This window comes from Heloderma suspectum, chromosome 5 (genome assembly GCF_057233095.1).
Source record: "Heloderma suspectum isolate Gila_16-S chromosome 5, 16-S_ref, whole genome shotgun sequence".
Lineage (NCBI taxonomy): Eukaryota > Metazoa > Chordata > Lepidosauria > Squamata > Helodermatidae > Heloderma > Heloderma suspectum.
The window spans coordinates 196,957,428-196,980,419 of NC_139462.1; the positions used below are offsets into that span (position 1 = coordinate 196,957,428).

At 40.4% G+C, this 22,992-nt stretch overlaps 1 protein-coding gene across 4 annotated transcripts in view; it reads right to left on the reverse strand.

Annotated features, from left to right (window-relative positions):
• Positions 1-22,992, reverse strand: part of RUNDC3B (RUN domain containing 3B) — a 52,540-nt gene that overhangs the window by 7,606 nt on the left and 21,942 nt on the right. For 2 of the 4 annotated variants that reach the window (XM_084858959.1, XM_084858960.1), the window contains exons 8-9: positions 21,703-21,860; positions 4,463-4,609 (exon numbers count right to left, since the gene is read on the reverse strand). In XM_084858959.1, the coding sequence (XP_084715085.1) occupies positions 4,463-4,609; positions 21,703-21,860 (305 nt within the window). The remainder of the gene's footprint in view (positions 1-4,462; positions 4,610-21,702; positions 21,861-22,992) is intronic. The other 2 variants (XM_084858961.1, XM_084858962.1) reach the window with 1 other exon arrangement.

Genomic DNA, 22,992 nt, shown 5'->3' on the forward strand with positions numbered 1-22,992 from the left:
ACATCTGAATCCAGAACCGCTGGGGTGTTGAGGGGTTAAACAACCCAGAATTAACCCCACAACAAACCATGGATTTGGACGTCAGGAAATTGGGTTAATTGAAAGCAGAAGTGATGAGCGTATGGAAGGCAGCAACTAGCTTCCACTTGCCCCTGACAACCCATGGTTTAATCAACCCATGAGTTGCTGTTATGTGTGAACTGGGCCTCTAGCTTGAAGATATGCTTGAAAGTATGGTCACAGGAATGGAGCAGCAGCTTGAATAAGTCTAAATTCTGGTCAGAAGCTAGAGGACTGGCTGAATAAAATTACAATCATAGAAGGAAGTGCTTCAGGGCACTTCCCTATGACAATCAATTCAACAATTATGCAAAAAAAGCTCTAGAATTTTTAAAGATAACGAAATACATGCAAGTTGAACCAATTTGTATAATTCAAAGATTGAAAAAAATGGTGCTGTGTACACACAGTCCGATCACAGCGTTAACCAAATGGACCAACATCTTCATTTACATCCCAAGTATTTTCCCCCATTCATAATTCCAAGGGTTATTAGAGGTAAACATGGAAAAGTATTCTATACATTTTATATGTGCTGTGTTGGGAAAGTATATACCATCCGTCTCCCTAAACTTCATTCCTTTGCCATCATGCCCAACCTTCTGTCTTGTTAACCTCAACAGAGCTTCCTTCACATATTCTTCCACCTCACTTCAACCCCATTCGTTAACACACACACACACACACACACATGCACACCCCATTCCACAGCTGCACTAACCAGCAGACCATTTGTAGAATACTTGATTCCCTCCCCCTTTAATCTTGGCACCCCAAGTGGGCTGCTGTTGATTGTTTAGCCATGCTAAGTGGAGTTTACTGGCACTCGTATTCTCTGCCTTGTCGTCTGGTCCATCCTTGGCTGTCGGAACATTTGCCTTCTGTCCATTTTATCTCTTTTCAACAAGTGTACAAACCAAAGTAATGCTGGGAAGGGAAAGCCCCCAGTCATCTCATCGGTTGCTGTTGCGTATGTGTGCCTTATAAAATTTTGACTTTGTATTTTGTTGTAAGACACTTATTTTTAATAGAAAAGCCAGTTATAAACAAGAAAGAAAATAGACCTAAACTGCAAACCACCTGTCAGTAATCTTGGCTCCACATGTTACAATATCTGTACAGCTCGAAATCAGACTGTGGTACTATGTTTACATAAGCTACCCATTTAAATGTAATTCTAGAGCCTTGATCGTTTGATACTGTGAAAAAATTAAACAAAAACTTAGCATAGAACTGGGAGAGGTGGCTAAAAAAGAGGAACACCTGAAAGACTTGCTGGAAAAACGGCGAGAACCCTTACCCCCTGCCACCCCAAATCCTACGTACACCAGTTTGTATAAAATAACAGATTCTTGAGACTATTGACGTTTATTTTAAAATGTGGTGTTTTTAATGGAATAAACAACACTAAAAAGGGAACATGTGTGCATGCACACACACACACACACATCAACCAACCATCATTTGGCAGAACAGGTAGGCAGCCAGGGCTGGAACTGCAGTTTCTGAGTGAGCAAGTCTGCATTTCCTACCAAACAGCTCGTGCATATGAAATTAAATAGATTCGATAGAGGCAAATACTAAGAGCCCAAGAAAGGACAAATATTTGTCTATTAACCACTGTGGTTCTTACTAATACTCTGAAATTACCGATCAAACATTCAACTTGACAACACACAGCCTCAGCAGTGAAAATTCTCACACTTAGGAGCCAGTAGCAGCCTAATGTAGATTTGTATTTAAAATTCAGAAGCAATGCTGTTTCCTATAGAAAGCTATATTCATTGAAATGACCTTACTGTAGTGCAATGGAGCACAAAGACACTACATGAAATAAGCCTTGTTCCAACGATATTTCAAGTATCTTAATTGCCAAATGAAGACTTCTGCATACTGAAGCCTCTCGTTCCAAAAATAAATTACTGCTCAGGTAATCAAGTGTCAACATTAGATCCAATTGTGAAATACTTATCAAAACGGGATGTCACCAAATTTGAGGTAACATGCAGTTAGGCAATTCAAGCTTAAAACAAAATAATGCAACTTTAATTCAAAGTTTAAAGGCTGATGAAGACGTTAATGCTGAACCACAGTGCAGAGATTACGCAGTGGGATCATGCACTGAAGAAACTGAGATAAATGTTTAATTTATGTTTTATTTTAACCACAGAATGTCTGGAGAGGTAAACAACAGAAGAAAAATGTATGCATTTTACTTGAGGCTTATCTTTGCCTGAGGGGAGTTACCTTGTAAATATGGTGTGTGGCAAATTGGCAGTTACTGTTATCACTAGGAAGTGAAAATGAAGCCAGGTCCACTCTATTTATATGGGAGGATGGGATTGAAATTGGTAACATCTGATTAGGGAATAATTTAGCATTCTAAAGATGCCCACTGGTTCAAAGTTTATACACAGATGGAGTAATGGAATGTTGATCACCCCAAAACTGATTGGCTGGATAGTTCTGACTAGAACAAATATAAGAAGAATCTGACTGGAGATTTGCCTGAGGAGATGGCCTTCCTGAGAGACTGGGAAGCCTGAAGTAGAGATCAGCCAGGAGGAAGAGCAGCCACAAGCCCGGGAAGCCAAGCTGAGAGCCTGTGAGGCAGACACAAAGAAGGCCTACAAGAGGGGAGAGGAAGACTCCCGGAGCAGCCTTCAGAGGAAAGAGCTGAGGCCTGAGTGACAGTTGGTGGCAGTAGTCTGAAGACTGAGCAGCTGCTGGACCAGCCTGAAAACTTCAGGAGAAGCCTGGTGAACAGCACTGGAGGTTCCAGGTGGAAGTCAAACCTGTCCAGAAAGAAGACTGCCATTCAAGCCATCATGTTAGGCCTGTGAGTTAACTGGGGTGGAGCTTGAGAGGGAAATTGGCTTAAGTTTAGTTAGAGATAGGACCTGGAGCTTCTAACAACAGGGGCCTGTTTCCATGAGTGATTAACTCTGAACTGGCTATGTGTGAAGGTCATTAGGGATCCATGATGTCGTGGCCATCCAGTAGCCACCCCAGAGCTTATCACAGAAAAAACGGATTTCTTGAGACTGCTTGAAGTCCAATTCTTTTCCTTAAGTCAGGTTGTCCTCAGTATAGTTGCTGTGTGCCCCAACCCCCGCACTGACTTTGGGTATGCTAGCCTTGCCCAGGGGTGTGCCTTTCACTGTGACCCCAGTCAAGGGGTGTTTCCTGTGTGTTTCCAGTTCCTGCACAAACCAATTAGTGTCTCCTCAGAAGTAACTCCCATTGTGCTCAATGAGGCTTGCTCCTGAAATGCAGGTGCATCTGGAGTTTCAGGGGAAAAGGAGAAAGGGGGGAGACTCTCTTATTGGTTGAGCAGTCCCTGCCAGTCAGATGACGTTCACTCCCACCCCCACCAGGAAGTATGTTCTGTGAAGCGATTTCTACTGGTGCAGAGAACCTGCTCGTGGAGCCCTGCATGGACCAAAGCACAGCAAAGCTGATCCCTTTTTTAAAAATCCAGTACTCCTCCATTAGCTTCTCTTTCCGTTGTCACGGAAACACAGCCCAGATTGGTAGCAAAAGTAACAGTATAGAAACCCTGTTTAAAAGTAGTAGCAACATTCTTAAAATAAGCTTTCTTGTTTTCTTTTTAACAAAATACTGTATATCCTTGTTTACTTTGTTTACAGACCTCTGATCTGTTTTGCCTCACTCCTAATGACCAGCTACCTTGGGAAAAGGTCTACGTTAAATAAACAGGATGTAGTTTAATGGTGGCAGTAGAAGTCAAGGGAGGGATTACCCTGTGATGAGGGTGGGGGATCCTCCACATTTGGGGATGGGGGGCTGTCCTAATGTATAGGCCCCCACCCCAAGACACTGGTCCTCAAGCATATACTCAACAACCATGTATGTTAAAGAAGCTTTGATACAAGTATGATAGGTAGGGATTTTCCAGATACAATGTATTATGTCGTGTAAAAACACTACGCTCATAACTCATGCCAAGACATTTGTATTTACTTTATTGGGTACCTGATTTCCATTCAGTTTTACCTTACAATATTTTTAATATAGCCTGAGCTTAAATTCATTATGCAGACTTAGGTTCTACTCAACAATTCACTGTTGAGTAAACTAGATAATTCAGCCCTATCTTACATGGTTACTGTAACAGTTACTGAAAATGTATGTAAAATACTTTGTACATACAAAAAAATTGTGAAGTAGTTTGTGCACCAACATAAAGTGCTATGTATAATTATCATAGTAGATATGTTTTAAGGTTGCTAGTAAACAACCTTCTATACTGCTTAATCTATCAGCCCCCCCCCCCCCCCCGCAAGCCCCTTAAACACATAATATTCTTGTTGACAAAATGCAGGGCGGAAAATGAGATTTTTGGGATCTTTAGGTGCACTGCATAAATGTTTCAACTTACTCATCCCATTGCTTATTTTGCTTTCGATAAAGTAGCGTATCCAAGGCAACAGCATTAACATCCAGAGCTCCTGGGGAAGGCCACTGATTGGTGAGATGGGTAGTTAATTCTTGTCTTGATCTTAAATCATTATTCTTTAGTACAGTTCTGTGAACACACAGTTAATTTCATGCCATTAGAAGTAATGTCTTAAATCACAGGAAGAAAATAGGCTTGCACTTGGAAGATTTACCTGCTAGCATAGTATTCTTAAAGCACTTTCCCCCAGGTAAATCTTCTTAGAATTTTAGTAATGAAGAACAAAACTAAAAACCTCATGAAACTGCACTGCGGAACTCTTTCAATACACTACAGAAGATCAGATTATCTGTGAATTGCAAATAATGTAGAAATAAAAAGAAATGAAGTACTATTAAAATTGCTGGCTTTTACCATGTTTGATTCTCAGCTAGCTAGAAGTGTAAGTTCTAAGTGGCCAATTCACAACTCCATAGAACTGGAAAAATATTCCAGTTTTACAAAGGAGGAAATCAAGATACTAAGCACTTAAACAATTTGATCTGCCTATACTGGCAGTCTGTAGGAGAGCTCAATTCTTCAGATTTCTTTATTTTATTTATTTAACATTATTTTTAGGCTGCCTTTAAGGATAAAATCCTCTCAAGGTGGCATACAAGATAAAAACCATAGAAAAATATATAGTCAATAAATGTACTACATAATACTATAAAAATGCATTACAGCACTAAAAGCTGCAGCCCACAGATTATGGGAAAGCCAGAGAAAGCAGCTAAGTCTTCAGAGCCTTCCTGAAGACCTGCAAAGAAGGGGCCTGATGAACCCCTGATGGAAGCTGATTCCAGAGGTGCGGGGCCACCACTGAAAAGGCCCTTGTACTCACCAGCCCAATGGGCAAGTGAGAAGGGCCTTTGTTGATGACCTCAAAGTGTGGGCAGGCTGGTATGGAAAAAGGCGATTCTTCAAATAACTTGGGCTCAACCCATTTAAGGCATTAAAAATTTAAACCAGCACTTTTAAGTTGGGCTCAGTAATGCCCTGACAACCAATGCAGCAGGTGCAGTATCAGTGTCATATGAGCAGATCCCCCAGTCCCCACCAATATCCAGGCAGCTGTGTTCTGTCTTCAAAGGCAGCCCCACACAGACCACATCATAGTAGTCAAGCCTGGATGTCACCAGCACATGAATGATCGAGGCATGATCCTACCTATCCAGATAGGGTTCCACTTGGTGATCCAGCCTACGATGGTAAAAAGTACTCTTGGCTACCCCTGCCATCTGAGTTTCCCCAGTTAATGCAGAGTCCAGGTGCATACCCAAACTGCGCACTTGGTTCTTCAGGGGTAGTGCAACCCTATCTCAGACCAGATACGTTCCTCTGTGCAGACTGGTCAGTTTCCCTACCCACAGTACCTCTGTCTTGTCTGGATTAAGTCTCAGCTTTTTTGCCCTCATCCATTCCAAAACCACCTCCAGACACCAGTTCAAGTGTTCAACAGCCTCCATGGGATCATTTTCCCAAGCACATTGGCTCCCAATAGAGAAATGAAAACTACAAAACAGCTTTTAACTGCTGCATTTTAAGTGAAGTACCTATTACTGCTCATTTTTATTTCATCCTGGAAAACACAAACCAAGCTCAGAATTTAAAATGCTGCTTCATATCATTTTCTGCAGCAAAGCTAAAACTTATAATGAAGCTTTCCATGCAGTTACTTCTGGCAAACCTAACACAGTTTGATCTTCTAATGCATGTGTAACTTTTCCCCCAAAACAGGTTGATTATATTGTACTGTGCAATTTTACTCCCACAAACTCAAAAATTAAGTAATTTGGGAGGGGTATGTAGGTATGCATGTGTATTACATATGCTTCCAACCTCTTAGTTACACCTATCACTTACAGTCAGTTCAGAACAGCAAGAAAGCTCTATAAGAGCAGAAACACAGGGAAAGTAACTCAAGAAGAAAAGCCAGTTTTTATCATTTTGAACTTAGGTCACTATCTCCTCAGGAGAATTACAGATAAAGTGTTGTGTTTGTAAGATCAAAACCGGGTGCTTCTCAATAGGAAAAGTCTTTCATATGGGAAAAGATTGGGAGCATTTATAACTTAGCAGAACAGCCACAGCTTGATTACTTACCAGTACTATGAATTCTCCTATTGCGTAATCTCCTTCACATATCCCCTCTCTATGGAATGTGTTGTCAGCACCACCTTCACGACTCATATCTGTTGAAATTTCAAATGTCATGTATGTGAGCCCATGCAATGATGCATGTGGTGTGTTATCTGCCATCTACCTACATGTTAGTATAGTGTCAGAACTTCCAATATAGCAAACAAATGAACAAAAAAAACCCAACACACTGAGGAAAGCTGAGTCTGAATGTGGATTTATGGAGGAGATAACAATAGTAGAATTCTAGTTACTGACATGCAAGCTAGTTTTCCGCTGGTCATGATGTTTCCCACAATTGTCATTCTGGAACTATCTTCCCAAAAAACAGAAAATAAAAGAGCTTGGGAAAATGCCCATTCCAATTAGGTATATATGTAACATATAAATGGATAAAATCATATCTATGTATTATGGTAGGCTCTCAAACCATTACTTGCAAAGAATTTTTTTTTTAACCTATGTTAGGACAGAACAGGGCACTACTTTTCAAACTCATTCAACAAGGCTGTTTTGACATAACTTGGTCTGACTTTCCAACTTTGTTACATACCAAATCCACATTTCAAAGTATTTTAAAACAAAATTCATATTAACTTGTGTGGTTAAAGTTATACCTACGCTGCCTGAAATTGACAAGCCCAGCCTTACAGCACAATCCTATTATATTGTGTAATCAAAGGAATCCTACTGAGTTCAATGGGGCTTACTGCCAGGTATGTGAGTATTGATTGCTGCCTTAGACATTTTCATACCAAAAATAAAAAGTGCCAGTGCCACCAATTCTATTTTGTTTTTGTTTGTTAAAGTAATACACAGATGGAGGTTGGAAGATGGAAAATGGTACCCGCAACCTGGATCTGCCATCAAAAGCAGAAATACTGATTCTCAGAATAATTCTTTTCACATGGCATTAAATAGTAGGCATTATAAATCTATTAGTAAAACTAACATATGTATATACATTGAAAGTATCTACTAAGGCCCCAAACAGACATATGGTAGTAGCAAATGCATGCATGAAAAACATATCACTTAATATCCCTTACTATTAAACCACCTATGAAATGACACTACTAACAATTTCTAGGGTAGCTACAGCCTACCAGGAGGTCAATACCATGACTCAGATAAAGAGACCAATTGAAATTGACTGGATTTTTATAATATTTTGGTAACTTGACTAGCCAAGCTCCATTTTTTCTACAATTTCAAAGGCCACCCCTCCAATTATCAGCTGTTCTTCTGCTGTACATATTAGGGATGTGCACTGGATTGGGATGAATCCTGAATCCAGATCCAAACTGGCCTGATTCGGGGATGTTGTAATCAAAGAAGCGCTCCTCCAAAGTGGAACAACTTTGAATTGAACACTCCTGAAGATTCGGGATCCAGAGGGACACAGAGACATAGTGTGTTTCCAAAAATCTATACATTTCTCCCCAAGCTCTCCATATAATGAAAACCGCAGTGTTGGGAGAGGGGGGAGGGAGAGGGAGGGGTGTAGTTTTGTGACTGGCACCTCTATTTTCTAATCACACTGAATGGTTTTACCAGGGATCTCCACTCCCAATGCTTTAATATTACTGTTAAAGTAATATATGGCAGGAGTGATCCAGTTTTCAGTGCTCTTTGCTAGCTCCAGGGCAGGAATGTTAAAAGATGTTTGGTGGAGTTGCTAGGTCTTGGAAAGGGATAACACTGGGTGCTTGCTTGTAAAATACTAGATGAACAACTCCTTCTGCCTCTGCTACTATATGCTCCACATCCATTATCAACCTCTGTCCTATTGCACTTTCTGTGACATTGGCGCCAATTAAGCAGAAAACCAAAGCAGGCTTAAACTGTTTTTCATTCATCTGGACTCCCTAATCCTTACACCTATCATTTAAATAACCCCCCTGTGCCAATTTCAACACACCTCTTCTACAAAATACACTGCACCTATCCTGAAATTTTGTAGGTTTTTTAAACTAGGGCCACTTCTATGCTGTATGTCATTCTTCATAACAATTGCTCATAAAAGTAATAAGGGAATAAACACATCCTCTGTTTTAGACTATAAGACTTTAGACTATCTCCAAACTATAAAGCCTGCTCTGGCATAAAGCTCCCTGTACATATTCCTTTGAAACCTGGCAGGTCTGATCCCCTCCGAAAGGGCAACTATCCCTGCAAATTTCATCCAATTTTGTCAAGAAATGAAAAAGTTATCAGCAGTTCCCTTTAAAAATGAACAAATATATCTAAAGGCATGTAGCACAAAACTGCCGTTTTCCAAATCAGGGGCTGAATCAAATCTTGTGGTGGATGCAGATCCCTACCTAGTAAGTATACTAATTTCCTGCTGAAGTTATATTTCTAGTCACATAGGTAGGGTGAGGCAATCCCTCTACATCATTATGATGTTTAGAAACCTTATTTGCATATTCCCCTGGAATGGGGTAGCCTTCAATCCTTTCTTTAATTGACTAAAAAACAACAGATGACAGCAGCAGGGGGTTTTCTGTACATTAGGAATGCTGTAAACTGACTGTGGGTAGGGCAAAAGGTAAAAATCCTGTACCCTTCTGCTTCTTGTTCATAACATTTACTAATAGTTTTTAAATATTAACCACTTAAAATACTATGTCATTTACATTACCTCTTGTATATAGGACACATTTGAGGATTTCATATATTAGCATTAGATTTTTTTAAAAACCAAAGTAGACTTATCAAATAATAAGTCATGTAAACACATTCAGAGAGCAATCCTACGCTCTCTGTTCTGAGCCTCTAATATTGGAAGCTCTGCTCCTTTCTATGTGCTCAGCTGACAGGGTAGAAGTCAGGAGAAGGAGGAGCTTCTGTACTTTTTCTCCATCCATGGACGGAGAGAAAAAAAAAAAGTCCCTGCTGATCTAAATGTTTCCCTGGGATAGGGGCATAGTAAAGAGCGCATCAGATCCACCGGCATGCACCTGACATACCCGTTTTCCCCCCTTCCTGAGGTTAGAGTTCTGACCTTGAAAGAGGGAGCCATTTTCCAATAGTGGCTGGACAGAGTCAAGAGGGGGGCTCCGATGATGGGAAAACCTCTTCAAGGTTGGAGCTCTAAGATGACAGACAGGTTTTCCTGCACAATCCTATAACCCCTACGACACTGTCTAGGAATCATAGAATCATTCCCTTAATTTTAAATGTCATCATAAAGTTTATTTATTCATTCATTCATTCATTCATTCATTCATTCATTCATTCATTCATTTCATGTCTATATTGTCCAATAGCCGAAGCTCTCTGGGCGGTCCACAAAAATTAAAACCAAAAGGCACACAGTAAAACAATATAAAATATAAAAGCATTAAAACCACAATATAACAATATGACCAGAATAAAACCTAGCAGCAATGCAGAGGTTTAAAATACAGATTTAAAACAGCAAAGCTAAAAGTCTAGAAAACTAAAATGCCAAAATGCCTGGGAAAATAAAAAGGCCTTCACCTGGTGCCGGAAGGAATACTATGTAGGTGCCAGGCGAACCTCACTAGGGAGCTTATTCCACAGCTGGGGTGCTACAGCAGAAAAAGCCCTCCTCCTAGTAGCCACCCGCCTCACTTCCTTCGGCAGGGGCTCACAGAGAAGGACTGCTGAGGATGATCTTAAGGTCCGGGCAGGCACATATGGGAGGAGGCAATCCTTCAGATATCCTGGCCCCAAGCCGTTAAGGGCTTTGAATGTTAATACCAGCACTCTGAATCGGGCCTGGAAATGGACTGGCAGCCAGTGCAGCTGGAAAAGTACCAACGTAATATGAGCTCGTTGGCCAGTTCCTGTTAACTATCTTGCTGCCCTGTTTTGGACCAGTTGAAGTTTCCAGACCATTTTCAAAGGCAGCCCCACGTATAACGCATTGCAGTAATCCAGACGAGAAGTTATCAGAGCATGGATCACTGTAGCTAGGCTATCTCTGTCCAGATAAGGGCATTGGTATACCAGCCTAGGCTGATAAAAAGTGCTCTGTGCCACTGAGTTCATCTGTGCCTCAAATGACTATTCTGGGTCCAAGAGAACCCCAAACTAAGAACCTGATATTTTAGGGGGAGTGCAACCCCCTCCAGAACAGGTTGAATATTACCTAGCTGGGCAGATCAACCACTCACTAACACTACCTCTGTCTTGTCTGGATTGAGTTTCAGTTTATTGGCCCTCATCCAGTCCATTACCATGCCCAGGCACTGATTCAGAACAGCCACTGCCTCACCTGGGTTTGATGAGAAAGAGAGGTAGAACTGAGTGTCATCCACACCCTCCAGATAACCTCCCCCAGCACCACCTTCTGGAATTGGCCATCCATGTAGACATCAAACAGCATGGGGGATAAAATAGAGCCCTGTGGAACCCCGTGGCATAATTGCCATGGTGCAGAGCAATAATCCCCCAGCACCACCTTCTGGAATTGGCCATCCAAGTAGGAGCGGAACCACTGTAGTGCAGTGCCTCCAACTCCCAACCCAGACAACCTATCCAGAAGGATACCATGGTCGATGGTATCGAAAGCCACTGAGAGGTCCAGGAGAATCAAAAGGGTTGCACTCCCCCTGTCCCTCTCCCGGCAGAAGTTATCCCACAGGGCGACCAAGGAAGTTTTAAATCTCTTTATCATACCAACATACCCAGATTGGAAGCCTGAATTGATTCAAATGTCACTGCATTTAGTGACTGGCTGTGGAGAACGAAGTTGGGGGCAGGGAGCAAAGGAAATCAGAACAGACATTTACAGTAAAATACTGGATTTTAAACTAACATATCATAATCAAGATTTATATAGATAACAGTTTCCATGTACTGTGTTCTATTCTTCACACTCCATTTATCATTCAGTTTTCAATCACAATGAAACAGCAGAAGTACAAATTATGTATTTTTCTAACTGCTGACAGTATATGCAACCGTTGCTAAGCATCTGTTTCAATTACAGAATGTCCTGCTCTATCAGTGAAATTTTCAGGCACTTTAAATACAGTTATGAGTATCCAAGGGAGTTCAACAATGGCATTAGCAGATATGAACACCTGTTCACAGCCACCCTTCAAATAAAGGCAAGCTTTCAAACCTTAGGTTATTTATTTAAGGCAAACCAGAAGGGCATCAATTGACAAACTGCTAGGATAACTGATTGGCCTTTTTCTAATATGAGCAACACATACGTTTTCCTAACATTTTCCACTGGAAATTTAAAGATACCTATTCATTAATGCTATATATTTATTTTCAACAGAGATAACAACTTCTCATATGCAACTGATGTGTTCCAACGAATTAGCTGTTGTTAAATAACTAAGTTCCCCTTCATGGATCACTGCCTTGTTGTGGCGAAGGGGCTTGCGTAACTCAGTGAAGCCATAAACTATGCCGTGCAGGGCCACCCAAGACGGACAGATCATGGCGGAGAGTTCTGACAAAATGTGGTCCACTGGAGAAGGAAATGGCAACCCGCTCCAGTATTCTTGCCAAGAAAACCTCATGGAACATATCACAAGGCTAAAAGATTTGACGCTGGAAGATGAGCCCCTCAGGTCGGAAGGTGTCCAATATACTACTGGGGAAGAGCAGAGGGGATTTCCAAGTAGTGCCAGAAAGAGTGAAGCGGCTGGGCCAAAGCCGAAAGGACACTCAGCTGTGGATGTGTCTGGTGGTGAAAAGAAAGTCCGATGCTGTAAAGAACAATATTGTTTAGGAACCTGGAATGTAAGATCAATGAATCAAGGTAAGCTGGAGGTGGTCAAATATGAGATGGCAAGATTGAACATCGACATCTTGGGAATCAGCGAACTAAAATGGACAAGCATGGACGAATTTAATTCAGGTGACCTGAATTTAATTCAGGTGACCACAGTAATATCTATTACTGTGGGCAAGAATCCCTTAGAAGAAATGGAGTAGCACTCATAGTCAATAAAAGGGTGGGAAAAGCAGTACTGGGGTACAATCTCAAAAACGATAGAATGATCTCAGTATGAATCCAAGGCAAACCATTCAACATCATAGTAATTCAAGTCTATGCCCCAACCACTGAGGCCAAAGAAGCTGAGGTTGATCGGTTGTATGAAGACCTACAACAACTTCTAGAACTAACACCAAAAAAAGATGTCCTTTTCATCATAGGGGATTGGAATGCCAAAGTAGGAAGTCAAGAAATAACCGGGATAACAGGCAAGCATGGCCTTGGTGTACAAAATGAAGCAGGACAAAGGCTAATAGAGTTTTGCCAAGAGAACACGCTGATCATAGCAAACACTCTTTTCCAACAGCACAAGAGGCGACTCTACACATGGACATCACCAGATGGTCAATTTCGAAATCAGATTGAATATGTCCTTTGCAGCCAAAGATGGAGAAGCTCTATACAGTCAGTAAAAACAAGACCTGGAGCTGACTGTGGCTCAGATCATGATTTTTCATGCAAAATTTCAGCTTAAATTGAAGAACGTAGGGAAAACCACTAAACCATTCAGGTATGACCTAAATCATATCCCTTATGAATATACAGTGGAGGTGAGGAATAGATTTCAGGGATTAGACCTGATAGACAGAGTGCCTGAGGAACTATGGATGGAGGTCTGTAACATTGTTCAGGAGGCAGCAACTAAATCCATCCCAAAGAAAAAGACATGCAAGAAAGCAAAGTGGCTGTCTGATGAGGCTTTACAAGTAGCTGAGGAAAGAAAGGAAGCGAAAAGCAAGGGAGAAAGGGGAAGATATATCCAACTGAATGCAGAGTTCCAGAGAATAGCAAGGAGAGACAAGAAGGCCTTCTTAAATGAACAACGCAAAGAAATCGAGGAAAACAATAGAATGGGAAAGACTAGAGATCTCTTCAAGAAAATCGGAGATCTCAAGGGAACGTTTTGTGCAAAGATGGGCATGATAAAGGACAAAGAAGGCAGGGACCTAACAGAAGTAGATGAGATTGAGAAGAGGTGGAAAGAATACACAGAAGAACTATACAGGAAAGATCTGAATGTCCCTGATAGCCATGATAGTGCGGTCACTGAACTTGAGCCGGACATCCTCGAGAGTGAAGTCAAGTGGGGCTTAGGAAGCATTACTAACAACAAAGGTAGCGGAGATGACAGTATTCCAGCCGAGCTATTTAAAATCCTACAAGATGATGCTGTTAAAGTGCTGCACTCAACATGCCAACAAATTTGGAACACTCAGCAGTGGCCACAAGACTGGAAAAGGTCAGTTTACATTCCAATTCAAAAGAAGGGCAATGCCAAAGAGTGCTCAAACTACCGCACAATTGCGCTCATTTCACATGCCAGCAAGGTGATGCTCAAAATCCTACAAGCTAGGCTTCAGCAGTATGCGAACCAAGAACTACCGGAAGTACAAGCTGAGTTTCGAAGAGGCAGAGGAACTAGAGATCAAATTGCCAACATTTGCTGGATCACGGAGAAAGCAAGAGTATTCCAGAAAAACGTCTATTTCTGCTTCATTGACTACGCTAAAGCCTTCGATTGTGTGGATCACAACAAACTGTGGCAAATTCTTAAAGAGATGGGAGTACCAGACCACCTTACCTGTCTCCTGAGAAACCTGTACGAAGGTCAAGAAGCAACACTAAGAACCAGACATGGAACAACAGATTGGTTCAAAATTGGGAAAGGAGTACGACAAGGCTGCATATTGTCGCCCTGCTTATTTAACTTATATGCAGAGTACATAATGAGAAACGCTGGGTTGGATGAATCACAGGTCGGAATTAAGATTGCCGGGAGAATTATCAACAACCTCAGATACGCAGACGATACGACCCTAATGGCAGAAAGCGAAGAGGATCTAAAGAGCCTCTTGTTGAGGGTGAAAGTGGAGAGTGCAAAAGCTGGTTTGAAACCCAACATTAAAAAAACTAAGATCATGGCATCTGGCCCCATCACTTCCTGGCATATACCGCAGACGGTGACTGTAGCCATGAAATTAAAAGACGCTTGCTCCTTGGGAGGAAAGCTATGGTAAACCTAGACAGCATAGTAAGAAGCAGAGACATCACTTTGCTGACAAAGGTTCGTATAATCAAAGCTATGGTTTTCCCAGTAACAACGTATCGCTGTGAGAGCTGGACTATAAGAAAGGCTGAGCGCCGAAGAATCAATGCTTTTGAACTGTGGTGCTGGAGAAGACTCTTACGAGTCCCCTGGACTGCGAAGAGGTCAAATCAGTCAATCCTAAAGGAAATCAACCCTGAGTGCTCATTGGAAGGACAGATACTGAAGCTGAAGCTCAAATATTTTGGCCACCTAATGCGAAGAGAAAACTCCCTGGAAAAGACCCTGATGCTGGGAAAGATTGAAGGCAAAAGGAGAAGGGGACAGCAGAGGATGAGATGGCTAGATAGCATCACCGATGCAATGAATATGAACTTGAGCACACTCCTGGAGAGAGCGGAGGAGAGCGGAGGCTGTGGTCCATGGGATCACGAAGAGTCAGACATGACTTAATGACTGAACAACAAAATAACTACGTTACCTTTCCTCCTGCTTTTAAAAAAGTTAAAATAACTTCTGCCCCTCAGAATTTTATTGCCGGTTCTCTTCTTACAGAGAATGTATTAAATACAAACAAATATGGCAGCATTTTCTTCAGAATGGCTATAACAGATATGCAGCTAACAAGAACATGATTCATATTAGGTTAAAAATGAGTCACAGTGATCTGACTAATGCAGTATCAAAAATGCTAATAAAAGATTTAGCATCACTTACAATACCAGGTCCATCGAGAGCTGCACCAATCATTTGAAATTTGAGTTGAAAAAGAGGCCGTTCTATTATGCTTATATTACCTGTGAAAAGAATTCTAGAAAAAACCCATCGACACACAGTCTTGATTTTATTCCACTTACTCCACTGATGAAATCACTTGTAGTATAAGTAATGCTGTGAATACTTAGGAGCCAGGATTTCATCTAGAAATCCAGCATCAAAAATTTGTCTTGCTGAATATTGATGAATCCTCTAGACAAGATATACAGCCAAGAATAACTGCAACAACAATTAGATACTATTTTCATATGAAAGAATGAACCAACATTTAGTTATATGGTGCTTTATACAAAACGTGGAACATTTTGGGCTGTTTGAAAATTATTTCTGTATTTTTACTGTTTGAAAATTATTTAGATCCACAAGGTTCAACAGTCCCCTTGTCTCCTTCTCATGGGGTGATCAAGGCAGTTTCCATTCCAAATCCAGACCTAAAACCAAAATTGATAGGAACACAGGAAGATGCCTTATACTGAGCCAGACCACTGGTCCATCTAGCACAGTACTAGAAATGCCTCTCCAGGGTTTCAGGCAGAGGTTTTTCCTAGCCCTACCCTGAGCTGCTGGGATTTGAACTTGACGGCTTCTGTGTACAAAGCATATCCTCTTTTACTGAGCAACAAGCCATGCTAATTTGACATTATTGGCTATCTCCTGCTATAAGCAGCAATTCTTCATTTCTTATTGGTCTGGCATATTGAAGAAACTAAACAGGCAAAAAATAATTCTCTTGGACCTCTCAGCAACTTTAGATACCATCAACCAGGGGAAGGGGGAGCAGGAGCCAATAGCACCCTGTTCCATGAGCAGAACTTCAGTCACAGAACTCCAACCCACTGTGTATGAGGTAAACATACATGGTTTCTATGGTTAAGGCTGCAATCCTGTATTCACTTCCTTGGGAATAAACCCCATTGCTCAATGAAACTTCTGAGTAGACATGTATAGGATTCCACTGTAAAGTGTTTGCCTTGGTCCTCTTTTTAAAGCTTTGCCATTAATTATGTAATACTTTGATTAATCCACACCAACTTTATAAGCTGCTTTGGTTGAGATTTAAACCTTCTCTTGTTTTAGGAAGGGGATTCTTTCACAATTCCTCATATACATAATGTCACTGACATTGATGCTCAGCTTTTCAAGTATACCCCTACAGTTCAAGTCATCATTGCACCAACAGGTGAGAAATGACAAGACAAAACATGAGGATAAGCTGCCTGTAAGAACCATGTCTACTCTTATAACTCTGTTTTCACAATACACTGAGACAAGATTACAGGAGAATTACTAAAAAAAAACCCTGCTTCCTGTGGCATGTCATAGCACAACCTAACAAGACATTTTTTCTCAGTTTATAGAACGATCTATAAAATCTTTTTAATACTTCGGGAATGGCGCAGAATATCCTACCATTGGTCTCAGGGTACAATTGAGCCTGCCACTCTCCATATTCTGCAATGTAGCACCCAAAGTTAAATTAAGAGAAGAGCCAGGGCTCAAATATGCCTGAAGCCATGCCTTTAACACACAGGCACACGCACGTACGCACACACACACTCAAAACACTTCAGCACATTCTCCATTCAGTGTACATGTGCAAGTACAAATATCATCCTGCTTCCACCAGGTATGTTACACAATTAGTGCCCTTCTAGGATACAGAACCTGGTCCTGAAACTCTTCTTCACAATCCCTTAGAGAAGCAAGAGAGATGACTAAGCACAGGAACCACAGACTAGCAGTGGAATAGCCACTGAGCTTTAGGGAGCAATCCTATGTGGATTGTCAGAAGCCTCAGAACTCACAGTCTCCTCCCCTTCCCATCCCTGGAAACACCCCCTTTTCCCCATCTCTGTGCTCCATTTTCCGAGCACAGAGAGATAGCTGACATGGTTCTCTTCGTACCGGCTACATGGGGGAGGGGGTGGGGAGAGCAGTTTCCTGGCTCTGAGGTCAGAGCCCCATCTCTGATCTTGGAGCCAGGAAACCAAACTATCCTATGCCCCCGACCCAGACACTGTCTGGGGGCATAGGATTGTTCTCTCCATCTTTAAATATATTTCAAATTAAGGGCAACGTATTTCCCAATGTACAGTCATGTGAAAAAGAAAGTACACCCTCTTTGAGTTCTATATTTTTACGTATCAGGACATAACAAAAATCATCTGGCCCTTAGCAGGTCTTAAAATGAGGTAAATACAACCTCAGATGAACAACAACACATGACATATTACACTGTGTCATTATTTATTTTACAGAAATAAAGCCAAAATGGAGAAGCCTTGTGTGAAAAACTAAGTACACCTTATGATTCAATAGCTTGTAGAACCACCTTTAGCAGCAATAAATTGAAGTAATCGTTTTCTGTATGACTTTATCGGTCTCTCACATCGTTGTGGAGGAATTTTGGTCCACTCTTCTTTACAACATTGCTTCAGTTCATTGAGGTTTGCGAGCATTTGTTTATGCACAGCTCTCTTAAGGTCCCGCCACAGCATTTCAATCGGGTTGAGGTCTGGACTTTGACTGGGCCATTGCAACACCTTGATTCTTTTCTTTTTCAGCCATTCTGTTGTAGATTTGCTGGTGTGCTTGGGATCATTGTCCTGTTGCATGACCCAATTTCGGCCAAGCTTTAGCTGTCAGACAGATGGCCTCACATTTGACGCTAGAATACTTTGGTATACAGAGGAGGTCATGGTCAACTCAATGACTGCAAGGTGCCCAGGTCCTGTGGCTGCAAAACAAGCCCAAATCATCACCCCTCCACCACCGTGCTTGACAGGTGGTATATGTTTGCACTGATATGCTGTGTTTGGTTTTCGCCAAATGTGGCACTGTGCATTATGGCCAAACATCTCCACTTTGGTCTCATCTGTCCAAAAGACATTGTCTTGTCATTTGTAATTTGTTCAGATGCAACTTTGCAAACCTAAGCTGTGTTGCCATGTTCTTTTTAGAGAGAAGAGGCCTTCTCCTGGCAACCCTTCCAAACAAGCCATACTTGTTCAGTCTTTTTCTAATTGTACTGTCATGAACTTTAACATTTAACATGCTGAGGCCTGTTATCTAGTCTGAGATGTAACTCTTGGATGTTTTGCAATTTCTCTGAGCATTGCACGGTCTACCCTTGGGGTGAATTTGCTGGGATGTCCACTCCTGGGAAGATTGGCAACTGTCTTGAATGTTTTCCACTTGTGAATAATCTTCCCCACTGTAGAATGATGGACTTTAAATTGTTTGGAAATGGCCTTATAACTCTTCCCAGATTGATGGGCAGCAACAATTGCTTCTCTAAGATCATTGCTGATGTCTTTACTCTTTGGCATTGTGTTAACACACACCTGAATGCTAGAGACCAGCAAACTCCTGAGACTTTGGCTTTTATAGAGGTGGTCACACTAGCTGATGATCAATTAATCAAGGGCATTTGATTAGCAGCACCTGGCTGCTACTGAGTCTCTTCATATCTATTGAAGCAGTAAGGGTGTACTTAGTTTTTCACACATGGCTTCTCCATTTTGGCTTTATTTCTGTCAAATAAATAATGACACTGTGTAATATGTCATGTGTTGTTGTTCATCTGAGGTTGTATTTACCTAATTTTAAGACCTGCTAAGGACCAGATGATTTTTATTATGTCCTCATATGTAAAACTATAGAATTCAAAGAGGGTGTACTTTCTTTTTCACATGACTGTACCTTTATCATCATGGCAGTAGTATGCAAATCATCATGAGTCTAAAGGCCACAGATTTCTAACTGGTATAATTTGACCATTGCAGTGTTTGTTACGTGGTCTGTTTTATTCTTATGTAGAAATTATCACATATGTAAATACTATGTAACTGCAACTATATTTACCACATTTAATCGACATCAATTTAAGTTGATACATTTTTACTGTCAAATATCTAATGTGATATGCTCAAATAGGAACATGAGGTAGAATAGTTCTATTATTAGTTGTTAGTTTGTCAAAATGAAGTACCTAATCAGCCCAATGTTCATATGTTCTTCAGAGGCACTTATAAGAAATACACAATGTTGTTCAAGAACTGCACAATGTCTTATATATGACTAGAATAAAACATGAAACTTTTATCCATGCTTCAAACATAACTCATAATATAGAAATGTGTGAAATTGTGCCTGCCTGCTTGCATGCTCTCACTGGAGAACATGGAATTCTTATGCTGAGGGGGAGACTCAATTCCTATTCCAATTGCTTACTACTGAGTGAAGCTTCTGAAAGACACTCTGTATTCAGTCCAACAACTGGCAAAGACTGAAAGGAAACCACCTCCAGAATTCTCTTAAAAAGCAATGGCAAAGACAGCCTCAATCCTCCTTCCCTCAGTATGAGAAGTGGCAGGTAAAACCATTAGCTGAAGAAAGTGGGAGTAACTCATGCTTGTTAGAGAGCTCTGGAAGCTTCCACAGCTGACCTGCGTAGTTCCATAAAGGCCATGAAGATGAGATACTTTTGGTTAGGGCAAATATTTCAGGCACTTAAGATGGCTATGCTGCCATTTTGTATGTTGATTTGCTGCGAAGGAAGATTTGACTTTGGGAAGAGGAATGTAGGTTGATATAGAAATTAGATGCTGGGAAAATTGGGAGGAAAGGTTTGGATCCAAAAGGTGCCCTTCTGTGAGGTGCCCTTTGGATCCAACCGATTAGTCTTAGTCTACCTTTTCAGATGGTGAAACAGCAACTAAGCAACAAAGCAGTAGTCTTAGATGAGAAGTCCAAATTAACTTTTTTTTAAAGCAAGTTTCTAGCCATAACAGTTACAGAGATATATTTGAAAAAAATGCAGGCAATAACCTCAAGAGAGTAAGAATGAACTGTACATATACATGTAAAGGGTACACAAGAAGCTGCTGAAATTGAGAGAGAGCACTTTATCCAATGATGGGTAAGTATACAAAAAAACCAGATGCTTTGCCCCATTTCAATTCCTATCAGACGGCCTGTTTGGAAGAGCCACAACTGCAGCCTCCTTCTGCACCTCTACTTCCTGTGTCCTGGAGACTTCTAGTCCCTGCATTACAATCTGCCCTTCCCTTATTGTCTCTAATCATTTTCTGTCACTTCCTCAGACTTCTCCTCTGGCTACTCAACGGCTCTTCACATAAAAACAAAATGCTAAATTCTAAAACATTCTATTTGTATGTATTTTACTTGATGTAGTTGAACCAAGAATTTTATTTAAAAACACAGAAGTGCATAAATTTTACTGATTTCTCTGATTAAATTATAGTAATACCTGTGTAATACAGGTGTTCATGTTGAAACACAAAGTTTTACTTTAATTTTTAAAAATCACAAAAAGTCCATTTGTTTCACTGTTCAAATTTCCTATAGTAGGAAATCTGCATAGGGTTTATATAATGTAGTATTAACTTTTTTTTTTTTTAATACGGAGGCATAATTTTGGTGCAAAGTACTGGATTTTATGTAGCAAAATATCAGTTCCAAACAGAGTTCTGAAAATAATGTAATTCATGTCACACCAAAAAGAAAAAGGTAGATAAGAACCACAGTAGCATAATTTGAAGTTAATGTTCTTTATATAGACCAAGATGCTTCTGTTTATATGTGTAGTCCTTAAAGGAGTGGAAAATCTTAATGGTCAAAACACAACATAGTGGCTGCACTATCTGAAAAGAGGAATATTACAAATATTTTTGGAAGTAAATATACCCTTTCCCCACAAATCACTATGCCCAGTAAGAATAACTCATTGAAACAAATAAACCTTAATATAAGGCAGTATCTTACCCTGCCCCATGCTAGCAGAACACAGCACTAGCACAACAGGAACTAGCGGTTCCTGAAAATAATGGACATGAAAGCAATGCTTGTTTCTAAAACGGGGACAGTACAGCTTACAGAAGTGAGCTCTGCTAACCCACCCCATTCTAGAAGTGAGCAGCGCCACTCATTCCCATGGTTATTTTAGGAACCACTAGTTCCTGTTGCAGTAGCAGTCCATTTTGCTAGTGAAGCAGAAATAGTACAGGCACAGTGGCAGTATAGGATACTGCCCAGAGGTCCATTTAAAAACCTACAATGGTATGGGTCAGAACAATTTCAGTTTTATTAACTGAACTAAAATAATTTCTTCAACATTTAAACTGTACTTGTTTGTATGAAGACAAAAAACCTCTTTTTCAAGAACATTACTCCTCTAGCAAAGTTTCTGTGATGCATCCAACTTACAACTGATCCTGCAGTTCCACAATGATGTACTCAAATTGTTCCTTTTCCATTTTCTGGGCCAAATCCATAGCTTCTATCTTCTGACGCAACAACTTCTTCTGAGAGATGGATTCAGCCAGCTGGGTCTCTCTAAGACGTACTAGTTCTTCTAGATAACCCTAGAAAGATACACACATCTTTGTTGTACTACAAAATGTTCAAGTCAAGCATCAAATTTTATTTTCTAGTTATTATTTTTTAAAGTATTTTGGTGAGCCTGCTTGCATTTGGAACTCACTGAGGGAAGATTGTACTGGTGTATCAATATCATAGGTGTATTTGTACATACCAAAGTAATAGCTTAATTCCAAGGAAGAGCAACAGGAAGATTCCATAAACAAGTTAGGAAACTGAACATAAGAAAAAGGTATAAGACAAAACTGAATTTGATTGTATTCAAAAGGTCACTAGAAAATAATTCTTCTAATACCAAAGCACACCAGAAAAACTTTAAGATGGAAAACCAAAGAAAAAGATAAAATTGGGGCATCTTTTATATATGCTGCCATTCTTTGTGAGCCCAGATGACGGATTCACATAACACATTAAGTTGCTCTCTGACTAAGGGAAAATATCTATTAGGCAGTTAATTAAACCAGCACATTATTACTGCAACATAATGCACTGTCACAGTGGATTACACATCAGTACAGCTTATGAACCTTCCTATGGAATAGAGAACTAAAGCATGTCATGATCACCCTCTTCTGTCCATTGTTGCCTTTATTAGAATCTTTGCTCTGCCTTTACATTCCAGTACCATCCATACACTGGAGAGTTAAGTATCTTCATAGGTTTTATAGTCATATAGAATGAAGACAGATAGAAAGCTCACACATCCTATTCCAGCCACATTGCAAGCCCAGCTTACAACTGAAGTGACAGATGTGCATACTCAGTGTTGCCTCTCCTCTATGCTTTAGGCAGGCAGGCAGTTTGACTATCAACAGGCTAGCTGTGACTATTTTTAATACTTCACAGAACATAGCAATTTAAAAAGAGAATTCCTTGTAAGTTACTGCAAACTTTGTTTATCCAAAATATTTCCATGTAAGATGAAAGCAAATCTCAAATACTTCTAGTGGGCCTCTTTTCTGTTCCCAGCAGTCACATCTCCTACCTACCTACAGATGATTATTTTTAAAACTTCTGCAAATTCATATAAAAATGAAACAACTATTTACAATGGGAAGAAGAAATTTCTCTAGAATTAAGTTTTTTAAATTTTCTATTGGTATTTACAATTGTAAC